Source organism: Procambarus clarkii, chromosome 47 (genome assembly GCF_040958095.1).
Source record: "Procambarus clarkii isolate CNS0578487 chromosome 47, FALCON_Pclarkii_2.0, whole genome shotgun sequence".
Lineage (NCBI taxonomy): Eukaryota > Metazoa > Arthropoda > Malacostraca > Decapoda > Cambaridae > Procambarus > Procambarus clarkii.
Window position 1 is genome coordinate 21,342,519 of NC_091196.1, and position 12,355 is coordinate 21,354,873.

At 45.6% G+C, this 12,355-nt stretch overlaps 1 protein-coding gene across 7 annotated transcripts in view; it reads left to right on the forward strand.

The window, feature by feature from the left end:
- LOC123762929 (uncharacterized) overlaps positions 1–12,355 on the forward strand; it is a 105,909-nt gene that overhangs the window by 89,162 nt on the left and 4,392 nt on the right. For 4 of the 7 annotated variants that reach the window (XM_069302077.1, XM_069302076.1, XM_069302075.1 and 1 more), the window contains one exon: positions 8,420–9,379. In XM_069302077.1, the coding sequence (XP_069158178.1) occupies positions 9,287–9,379 (93 nt within the window). In that variant the 5' untranslated portion in view covers positions 8,420–9,286. Of the gene's footprint in view, positions 1–4,725; positions 4,748–8,419; positions 9,380–10,131; positions 10,184–12,355 lie in introns of those variants that run through there. The other 3 variants (XM_069302078.1, XM_045749731.2, XM_045749732.2) reach the window with 3 other exon arrangements.

Sequence of the window (12,355 nt, forward strand, 5' to 3'; positions counted from 1 at the left end):
GAACTCCTGCCACCCTTCACACATACACTCCCCCCAATTTATAGACTAGGGGGACTTTTGTCTACCGTAACTTGTTATAAACACTTATCGAGCACCCTGTTGACACACGTAAATATAGCGTCCAGTTCAACCTGTCATGATGTAAACAAAAGATATTAACTCAAAAGTGCTCGTGGAATGGACTTGTTTTTTTTATACCACAAACCTGGCCACATATTTACAATGCTAAGTGAGCCGCGTCGTGTCTTCTATAATTGATAAAATGGACGGTGAGGGTGGAGGGGGGGGGCGCCGTCACCCCCCTGTCTGCAGTCAACTCTTTACTCGTGTCAAATGATTCTATCATTTTGGAATGTATGTTATTGTGTCAATAAACTTATTTGAACTTAAGCCTTACACAGATTATTAGCTTTATATGTCATCGATCGAGGTATCCTTGGTCGTTTCGGTGGGTCAGGTCAGGTGACCTTATGACCCGACCCCCTTCCCCTGAACGGTGTGAACTCTGCCTATCCCCAAACTCCCTCACCTTATTGAAGACTGCTCTGTACGTCATTTATACGTATATAAATATATATGTGTGTGTGTTTTCAAGTCATCTAAGGCACTACATATAGGTGTATGGCTGAGCGGTGCTCACGAGGTCACATGTAACAAAGGGTCAGAGGTCAAGATAGCCAGGGTCAAGGCTATGATGGCATTCTCACATGTCCTTCTACCAAAATCATTCTGACGGCCATCTAGCCAATTATACAGGCGAGGAGTCACAATAACGTGGCAGAAATATGTTGACCAAACCACACACTAGAAAGTGAAGGGACGACGACGTTTCGGTCCGTCCTGGACCATTCTCAAGTCGATTGTCACAATCGACTTGAGAACGTCGTCGTCCCTTCACTTTCTAGTGCGTGGTTTGGTCAACTTGCCAAATATACAAACTCACGGGTCGAAAATGTCGATATAAAACGGTAAATTACAAGAATGATTTAAGTTTTTGCTTCGGTATATTTCTATACGCTTATAGTATTATCTAAGGCATATTATGTCATTCTCCAATGACTTGAATATTTAGGTCAAGGGTTATTTCACGTCGTATATAAAACCCAAATTCCCAGCTCTCTCTCTGGAAGATTCAGGCTTCAAGACGGTCGACTCTCCTCGACGGTTGTGTTCCTAAAGGCTTCTTATTTCTTCGTCGCTGGAAGCTTCTTATTTCTTTGTTACTGGAAGTTTCTTATTTCTTTGTTCCTGGAAACTTCTTGTTTCTTTGTTCCTGGAAGCTTCTTGTTTCTTTGTTCATGGAAGCTTCTTATTTCTTTGTCACTGGAAATTTCTTATTTCTTTGTCGCTGGAAGTTTCTTATTTATTTGTCCCTGGAAACTTCTTGTTTCTTTGTTCCTGGAAGCTTCTTGTTTCTTTGTTCCTGGAAGCTTCTTATTTCTTTGTCACTGGAAATTTCTTATTTCTTTGTCGCTGGAAGTTTCTTATTTCTTTGTCCCTGGAAGCTTCTTGTTTCTTTGTCCCTGGAAGCTTCTTGTTTCTTTGTCCCTGGAAACTTCTTGCTTCTTTGTTGCTGGATCGATAAAGATGAGAAGACCTGAACATATTTTGTCCGTTATGTGAGAACACTTCCAGTGAGTTGTTTCTTTGTACAGACCGACACAGAACTCGGTCTGTGTCGAGTTCCTTTATGGGGACAGCCTTTCCTCTTCGAGGGGGGGGAGGGGGATGTGTTATGAGCCTTTGGCGAGTAAAGAAAATGTTGTTTTGACCTCCTTCGCTCATTAGTTTCTTATTTTGCCCGTTGTCCACTAGTATGTATATCATCAGTTGGTATGAACGAGTGCCTTTGTCCAGAGCGACACTCAATCCTATTGAGACATGAAGATGCTGGTGCAGTGCTTGAAGCCAAAACAGTTTCAGCGAGACATAAACATCTTGGTCAAGGTCGCGCGCATGTCTGAGGGCATGTAGCCTCGCTCCTTCTTCACTTTGCCTAAGTTAAGTTTTTGGTCAAATCTGGTCTCCTTTGTAAGCCGTCTCTTGGAGAAACATTGTGTGAAATGGACTGTTGGGATTTGCGAGGTCCTGGAACCTAAAGAAGTCTGCGTCGCACCTCTTCTAATTCGAAGTGCACATGCTGTAGAAAACGGTGTTTTCTCGGTGTAGAAAACGGCATACGCATGCAAGTGATCGCAGCAGTTGGTTCCCGCCATAATAATTTGGCCAGGAGAACCCTGATTTTATCATTTTTTCCCTTCCCTTATTTAGGGAAGGGGGTTCCTTATTTCATCTAGAGGGGACGCTTTCCCTTTCCCTTGTTTAAAGTGGACTCTTCTCTCAGCCAAAAAGATCAGGTCCCCCGTCCAGAGAGGACGTTTCCCCCTCTCTGGACTTTTCTGTCCAGAGGGGAGCCCTTCACTGTGCCACACTAGATTGCCACCGTCTGTGTGGTAATACAGGGGAAAAGGGAAAAAACCGTTTCCCTCTGAAATAGAAAAAAGAATCCGTTTGCTATTGTCTTTCCCCAGATTCTCTTCAACGCCAAGCACAGTTGCCAGGGATAAGCCAGCAGGGTGTTGAGCGGGTGGCGCGCTCTCTTCTCTTCTCTTCTCTTCTCTTCTCTTCTCTTCTCTTCTCTTCTCTTCTCTTCTCTTCTCTTCTCTTCTCTTCTTTTCTCTTCTCTTCTCTTCTCTTGTTGTTGTTGTTTTAGATACAGCCACTCAGAACAAAAAGTTCCAAGCAGCACTGGCTATGGTGAGCCTGAAGTGGACTTACCTGGCACAGGAAATGTGCGCACTTCTCTTCTTCCCTCTTATTTTTTTCCGCTTCTCTCCTCTTCTCGTCTCCCTTCTTCTCTCCTCGTCTCTTCTCTTCCCTCCTCTTCTCCTTCGCTCTCTTCGGTGAATATAGCAGTGAGGTATGAGCCATGCCGACCCCCCCCCCGGCCCGGTCTTAATCCCTATGCAACCTTAACATAGGAGTTATTCTTGTCATTAAGGAGGGCCGTGGGCGTGGTCCGGTCTGCCTCTCCCTCTTGTATACTGAGTCTTGTGTGAGGACTGTTATCACCTGATTGTTTTCCCTCGAGGAGGCGGCAGTCTTGCTTTCTTCCTCTTGGCTGTGGGTACCTGCCTCTCAGTGGCCACGGGGATGTGTGGTGCGAGGGGATTGGGGGTGCTGATGGGGGGGTTGGGTGGGGGAGGGTGGTGCTGATGGGGGTGGGTGGGGGTTGGTGGTGCTGATGAGGGGTTGGGTGGGGGGCGGTGGTGCTGATGAGGGGTTGGGTGGGGGGCGGTGGTGCTGATGGGGGTGGGCGGGTGAGGGACGGTGGTGGTGCCACTAGTGCCAGATAGGGTGAGGGGCAGCAGATCGGTGTGTCATCTTTAACTCGCCGCTCCTGCTAACCCACTCACCCCCTCCCTGCTGCTGCTGCTGCTGCAGCTGCTCCCACCCCCACCGCTGTTGCACCTGTTGCTGCTCTTGTGCCTGCTGCCGCTACTGCTTCTACTGCCATACATACACAAGAGCCGCACCAGCGGCATTCGGCGCTACAGTGGGAGACGACCTGTGTGAGAGAGTAACCTGTAGCAGCATACCACAGGTGGCAAAATGCAGCGCTATGCGGCCAGTCCTCACAGCCAGGAAGGCACCACAGACGTGAGGGTGTCGAAGCTGGGAAGGCTGCCACAAGAATGTTGTTGTGGTAATTGCCACAGACTTGAAGAATGCCGCTAGTGTTAGGGGCGAGGCAGAAGGACTGTACCTGTGTACGAGGGGACCGTAGATAGGAAGGTGCCACAGGTGGGAGGGTGCCACAGATGAGAGGGTGCCACAGGTGGGACACAGGTGGTTGATGCCACAGGTGAAAGGGATGTCACAGACGGGAGAGTGCAGCAGATGGTGAGACAGATGAGAGAAGGCCATTGATGGAAGGGTGCCACAGGTGAGAGAATTCAACAGGTGGGAGAGTGCCACAGGTGGGAGGGGTGCAACAGGTGGGAAGGGGGCGGTCACAGGTAAAAGAGTGCCAGTTATCATGGCACTGGGTGGCCCGCCTCACCAACACCGTCAACTTTAATGCAACACAGTCCGCTGCTTCTCTCCCTTGTCTCACGCCTGACCTCTCTTCTCTCTCTCTTTCTGGTTGTCTTGCTTGGTGCGTGGGTGGTGGTGGGGTGTGGTGGGGTGTGGCTGGTGGTGGTGGTGGCGGTGGTGCTGGTGCTGGTGGTAGGGTGTGGTTGGTGGTGGTGGTGGTTGGTGGTGGTGGTGGTGGGGTGTGGTTGGAGTGGTGTGTCCAGTGGGTGGTGGATTTGGTATTCAATGTGTGTTACAATCAGTGGGTGGCGTATTCAATAGGTGGTTTATTCAGTGGGTGGGACAATCAGTAGGTGACGTATTCATCAGGTGACGTATTTAGCGGAGGGCATAATCAGTGGAGCGAAATACGAGCAAAAACTGACGTTCTGGGTAGGAGGGACAGGTTGCACATTTAATGTGTGCCCAAACAACTAAGTCCGGCACCCCCTCTCCCCCAAGAGGAACTTGCTTGGTGCCCCGTCAATCGCTCACGACCTCTCTCGTGTTGCTATCACCCATACCAATACCACAACACTAATATCTAACACCATACTTAATCGTTTGTAGATATCAACGCGCGCATCGATCACTTGGCATACCAATGGATGCAAATTCGACTCTACCAACTGAGTCCGCGTATCTCTAACGCATTCATTAATATTATCACGTAAGTAATTACTGTATTCACGTATATAACATAAAGTATAATTTTCAAGTGCTATTGAAAATAACTAAGATAATTTACTAGGCTTTTGACAGACGCTGTGCGCAAATTCTCTCAAAAAGCCTAATAAATCAGATGAATTCGGGGCCGTATTTAACAACTCTAATGAATACTACCCAGAAGTTGCCTCTGATAATGCAATTAAGGGAAACTAACTGAGTGATGCGTATGTTACCTCATTCCTTCGTGTGTGTGTGTGTGTGTATTTTATGTTAATAAACTTATTTCAATTTCAAATGCTAGTCATTGAAATTGCTCGCCCGCCAAACATCGGCATGACGGAACCTTGAACCCAGCACCCAGCGAAATCCTAGTAACACCCTGGAACCTAGCCCTGGTGCCCAGCAACCTTCTCTCAGCACACCTCTATGGTGGATTGTTTATTTGTCAGTAGGCAGAACAATCACCAACACTCCAACATTCACCACCACCCCAACATTCATCATTTCCCTAGCCTCGCCGCCTGTCAGTAATTACACAAAAGGTGTTTGGCTCGTTAGAGTCATTCTGCCAATTAGGAACGCGACACCTGTATGTAACATCGCCATATTGATTCCTAGTAGTTTGTTATATCCAGTTCAGTTTTGTTTATGATTTCGAAAATGCGAGGTTTTGTTGCGACCTAGTTAATGGATTTTTTTTATTGGTGCGTGTCTCAGCGGGACGAGGTCAAGGGTCAATATTATGCCAATGTAAAGTGTGTTTACGTGTTCGTGTTTTGGGGGAAAGACACGTAGAAGAGTTTAGTAGTTTCTTATATTTAATTTAGTCTTGGTTACAGCAGTCGGTTTGGTGCGCACGCTCGCACGTACACACACACACACACACACACACACACACACACACACACACACACACACACACACACACACACACACACACACACACACACACACACACACACACACATACACACACACACACCCACTAAGGACAAGACCAGACGGCTGCGAAGCAGGTGGTGTATTATGCAACATGATGCAACACAGGAAGGGTGTCGACCAGAAAAAGAACACAATATCCAAAAACACCATTTCTCGTCTAATGAGTCTCATTTTCTTGCGAAATCAGTCAGTCCACCAAAAATACGACGTTTTATTCAAAATTAAAGCTCCGTAATATTGACGTATTGTCTCCACCGGCCTCAGTAGGTTAGGAGGGTTGCTTGGGTTCCCCACGTTTCTGGTTAGGCAGAAGTGTTGCATTTTTCAACAGAGTAGCAGCTGTAGAAAATGGGTGGAGAGCTCTCCCTTCCCTCACCTCATCTTAAGCCTCATCATATACAAATATTTCACTAGAGCACGATCCACCGTTTGGTTTACAACCAGGTCTCAAATTTCAGCAATTACTGATGGGTGAATAGAGATGAACAGTAAAAGGTCGATTTGAGTGCTATTCTATTGTTATATGTGATCACTCGACCTAGTCCAGCCCGTTGAGAACAGCGGTTTGCTAGTCCTGTCAGTTTCATTAAGAAGTTTGTATGGCGTGATCATGTTCACTCTGTCCCTTGGCTTCTTTAGCGCAGTGAGGTGAGGTTTAGTTTCTTGAATTCACCGGCAAATTTACGATCTTCTTAGAAATATAATGAATGTTTAACCGGGATAATTTGAATATATACTACATTTATGTCAGAGTTTTTCTCAGGTCTCCATCAAGATCGCTCTACTGATCTTCCCCAGGATGCAGCCTTACTCCCTGGCACCTATTTACTGCTAGGTAAACAGAGGCATCGGGTGAAGTATAATGTTTCCCAATCATTTTTGTCCCGCCCTGGGAAGAGGGGTGGGAGGGGAGGTGGGTGATATGACGACACAATAATATCAGCCGTACAGATACTAAATTAAATTGTATAAAAATAATTTATATGGAATCAGAAGTGTGTGTGTGGGGGGGGGGGGGTTGCAGTCCATCCTCCGGTTTAGATAGTTCCTATTGGGACGGTCGTCAATAGTCACGAATTCGTACGTACTTAACTGTTAGATAGTAGTATACTGACTATTAGATAGTAGTATACTGACTATTAGATAGTAGTATACTGACTATATAGTTAGGAATTCTTTTAAAATAAATGAAGAAACAAAAACTTAAATATTCTTAGGCCTAGTATAGCACACGTATGTTCTATATTAGGCTGGGAAGGTTAGGTTAGTTAAGTTTGTCAAAGCAACACAGGTAAAAATAGTTTTCCAGTTTGTCCAACTCAATAGCTCAGATTTCTACTTTATAATTTCGTTGTATGTCGATATATATACTGTGGTCCTCATCGTTGTTATAAGTACTACCAAAACGGGAGGGTGGGTTGGTGTGTGTGTGTGTGTGTGAGTGTGGCTGGTGTGTGTGTGTGTGTGACATTTCAGTATGTCGTATCACGTGACGGAGTCATGCGTGAGGTCATCGTGTAGGTTGAAGACTTGTGACGTCACTGTCGTGTCAGCTGCAAAAATATTACGTCACCACCTCATCAACTGGATGATGACGTCGCAACCTCGCTCCCAAGAGTGACGTCACCAACAGGGTGTGGTTCTCAAGGTTTCAAAACAAAACTTCGGTCCCCCTCCCTCTCATCATTCTCCCCCTCCCCCTTCCTTTCTTCCCCCCTTTCACCCACCCACCATTCACAGAGATTCCTCTCTCTCTCTCTCTCTCTCTCTCTCTCTCTCTCTCTCTCTCTCTCTCTCTCTCTCTCTCTCTCTCTCTCTCTCTCTCTCTCTCTCTCTCTCTCTCTCTCTCTCCACACTCTCCACACTCTCCACACTCTCCACTCTCTCCACTCTCTCCACTCTCTCCACTCTCTCCACTCTCTCCACTCTCTCCACTCTCTCCACTCTCTCCACTCTCTCCTCTCTCTCTCTCTCTCTCTCTCTCTCTCTCTCTCTCTCTCTCTCTCTCTCTCCTCTCTCTCCTCTCTCTCCTCTCTCTCCTCTCTCTCCTCTCTCTCCTCTCTCTCCTCTCTCTCCTCTCTCTCCTCTCTCTCCTCTCTCTCTCTCTCTCTCTCTCTCTCTCTCTCTCTCTCTCTCTCTCTCTCTCTCTCTCTCTCTCTCTCTCTCTCTCTCTCTCTCTCTCTCTCTCTTTAACACTAGGGTTCATTGGGAGCTGTCAGTTGAAGTATCTAGTGAAACTGAAAGCAAGTGCTGTTATCCTACCTCAGCTCATCTGAAGCCTGCCCCCCTAGAAACTCATTTATTTCATTTGAATCATGAGTTTAAACATGCATATATATGTGACTTTACTAGTTTTAGAACAACTGGCAAAACATTAATCTTGAGGTGCTACAAAACCCTCCAGAATGTTGTGATGTCACGTAATGGACATCGTGTTGTAGTTTAAACTAAAGTACATATATTATAGTGTGCTTGAAAACTGGTGTGCAATATTGTATGAACAACTTTGTCGAACACAGGTAAACGAATCATTTTTTTGGCATTGTTCTTTTCTATGAATAAAAGCATTAACTGTTTTCAGTCTAAACGTTTGTGCATTATAGTTGAGATAAGGCACGTGAGAGCGTCTCATAAGACCTCTTGACTCAAACGTGTATGTGTATAGTGTGTATAACCCGTGTATAGCCTTGCATAACTCGTTCCAACATCATGTTCTTCCTTTTTTTTACAGGGTGGCTAGGGAGGACCTGGCTCGGACACCACCACCTGTATCACCACCTGCTTTTGCCACCATCACCACCATCTGATATCGCTGCCACCACCACCTGCTTCCGCTGACTTCACCACCTGCTTCTGCCGCTACCATCTCCACCTGCTACTGCTGCCACTGCCACCTCCAGCTACCACCATCTCCACCATCTACTGCCATCATCATCCACTACTGCCACTACCACCCACTGCTGCCACCACTACCATTGTCGCTGCTGCTACCACTCGCTGTTGATTCCACCACTTGCTGTTGCTGATAACCTCCACTGACACCACCACCTTCTGCTGACACAACCTCCATCCACTGTTGATACAACCACCACCCACTGTTGATACAACCACCACCCACTGTTGATACAACCACCACCCACTGCTGACACAACCACCACCCACTGTTGACACAACCACCACCCACTGTTGATACAACCACCACCCACTGCTGACACAACCACCACCCACTGCTGACACAACCTCCATCACCCACTTCTAACATAAACCTCTTCTTCGAACACTCATGTCAACATTTACTGACACTTCTATTTGTCGTTGCCATCATCACATGTTACGTCTGCTGCCACCCACAATTGCTACCTGCTTCCAACATCAAAATCATTGAGTAGTGCCATCAATAAATGCACCACTAACCATTGCTATCACCACTACCTGATTCATAACTCTGTCCGTTAATACTACCAACCCCGGCAGCTATCAAACCCACCGCTGCCACCATTGATATCTACTACCACAGCCACTAGAACAACCACCACCTCCCTACAGTTGCTACAACCACCACCACCACTACCACCTACTCCTACAACCACTAGCAACCATGCTCAAGTTTCGAGTGACCAACAGCACTAAGGCCAGGCGGGCAGCCGAGGCACAGAGGAGGGCCCTGGAGGAGAAGGTGGGTAAGGATAAGGTGGGTAAAGATCAGGACACTGTTGGTACAGATCAGGAGGATGTGGGCACAGATCAGGAGGATACTGTGGGCACAGATCAGGAAGATACTGTGGGCACAGATCAGGAAGATACTGTGGGCACAGATCAGGAGGATATGGGTGTTGATCCGGATAGCGTGGGCGCCGATCAGGAAAATGTGAATTCAGACCCGGAAACTTTGGTTACGGATCAGGAGAATATAGGGGCAGATGAGGAAAGTGTGGATACAGACGAAGAAAATGGGGGAACAGATCAGGAGAACGTAGATTCAGAGTAGGAAGGATTAATGGGTGGATGTTGTATGGGCAGACAGTGGGAGAGGCAGTGAGAAGATTTAGTGGGGTAGGGCAGTTGGAGGACTTAGTAGGTGGGGCAATGGAAGGAGTTAGTGGGTGGGGCATGGGAAGGAATCAGTGGGTGCAGCAGTGGGAGAAGATAGCGGGTAGGTCAGTGGGAGGAGTTAGTGGGTGGTGTCATACGTTAGAAGTGTGAGGAATCAATAAGTGGGAAGGGAAGAGGCAGTAAGGAGTTAAGTGGGACAAGGGAGGAGTCAGTAGGCAGGCAGTGAGAAGAGCCGGTAGATGGGGCAGTAGTAGGAGGAGTGAGTGGGTAGGACAGGACAGTGGGAGAAGTTGGTGGGCAGGGCAGTGGATGGAATCTGGTGAGCACGACAGTGAACGAAGTCAGTGGGCGGGCTGGTGGGAGGAGTTAGTGGGTGGGGTGGTGGGGGTGGTGAAGAGTGGGCGGGAAGGCAGCATGGGAGGATCCATCATTGTATAATGAGGTAATTATGCTAGAGGGGTCTCCAAGAATGGCCCTCTGTCTTTCCTAAAAAAATAAGTAGGTACTAGTAGCAGCGTTCTAAGTTAAATAAATGACTGTAAGTTTTCACATTAGCTTCTTTCTTAAGCTTTCAGTTGCTCTTTTTATACATGTTGGCAAAGGTGGACAGCGAAAAGCATAATCTCCAAATCTTTTCATATAATCTGGTTTTATTTTGTTTACAATATTTGATTTAATCACTAATCAGTGTCATGTATATTTGAATCATTTACATGTTTGTGAAGTCAGGTAGATGAGATACCTTCGTGTTTAACACGGCTGCCTCGTAAGGTGATGACCTTGATGTATGGTGGTAACCTTGGGGTATAGCACTTACATGTCAGTGGCAACAGGGATGTGAGGTCAATCATGGCCCCCGCCTAGTACCAGCGCTCTTATAACTGTTGCGTTATAGCTTAACTATTCTGACGTTTAGATTCTTTGTCGAATCTGACCTTAAAAGTTGTTGATGGAGGTGGCTTCCACAACTACTTTTTTCCAGTGCATTCCACTTGCTGACTCCCCCGTACAAGACACGAGCATTTGTTTACATTTCGTCGTTGCGCTTTAAAACTTCCACTTATGTCCTCGCATCATTACTTTCTCTTTCAAGAGGTTGTTATTGTCCACCTCCCTTCAGTATCTTGTATGTTATGATCATACCCCATTTGTTCCTTCTGTCCTCTTTAAGAGTTATGAGATCTAGTTCCCTTAACATTTCCTCATGGCTTAATCCTCTTAGCTTTGGGATTAACTACAAATTGGTTTGCAACTAATCTTGTTGCAAACTTCTGTGCTTTTGTTTTTAATTTTGTTTGTAATTTTGCTTTTATTGTTCACAAGTTGCAGATTTCATGTTAGTATTGGTCATATGCCAGTGTTGGTCATATGCCAGTATTGGTCATATGTCAATGTTGTTTATATGCCAGTATTGGTCATATGCCAGTGTTGGTCATATGCCAGTGTTGGTCATATGTCAATGTTGTTTATATGCCAGTATTGGTCATATGCCAGTGTTGGTCATATGTCAATGTTGTTTATATGCCAGTATTGGTCATATGCCAGTGTTGGTCATATGTCAATGTTGTTTATATGCCAGTATTGGTCATATGCCAGTGTTGGTCATATGTCAATGTTGTTTATATGCCAGTATTGGTCATATGCCAGTGTTGGTCATATGCCAATATTGGTCATATGTCAGTATTGGTCATGTGCCAATGTTGGTCATATGCCAGTATTGGTCATATGTCAGTATTGGTCATGTGCCAATGTTGGTCATATGCCAGTATTGGTCTAACAAAGCTGTATAATTGCCTTGAATGACTCCTGATTTAGATTTCTAAATATAAGCAGAGTACCCTAGATTGAAAGATTTGGAAACAAGATTTTTCGCAAGACCAAATTAAGCCATATAAAAAGACAAATTTAAAGCTTTAGATCAATGCTATTTACTGTGAAATTTGTATATATTTAGCTAGGCCTATATGGTATGGTAAAAACTCTCATTTGACGTAGATGTATGTTTGCATCCATTGCCCAGTGACTCCCTCTGCCTTGAAACAGAGTTAACTGCCTCTCAAACCATCCAGCCTAATAGGTACTTTCTTCAGAAGCACAGTTATAAAAATATCAACCCCTAACTTCTCACATCCAAAGAATTTACTTCTTCAGATGATAATATCAAACTTGGCATTGTGAGCTATCATTATAAGCTGAATTTCACACTGCTGTGAACAGCAACAGGGACAACACAATGACAAGCGGTGACACTCCATTGCTGTGAACGAACAAACCTTAAGCTTAACCATTCTTCCACTAGCTTCTGTGCTTGGCCAAGGTCACACCATTATCCTGATAGACAATGTCTTCATTACCGATACACTTAAATCGTGAGAATTAGTGATACTTCGTGAGACACATTCGGAAACTGACCTCTTTGGTCCAAACTGGTTAATTGGTTATTCGCAGGTTATTGCATGGCTCCTGGAACTCGTTCAAGATGCTTATACCATCTGAACTTTCTGTGTGCTCTGTTGTGCCTGGGCTACTTAAGAAGCTTTAACTAAGAGTGTTGTCTGTACTTATAATAGTGTTAAGAATAAGGCCAATGTTAGTCTGTATTGCATACAGTACA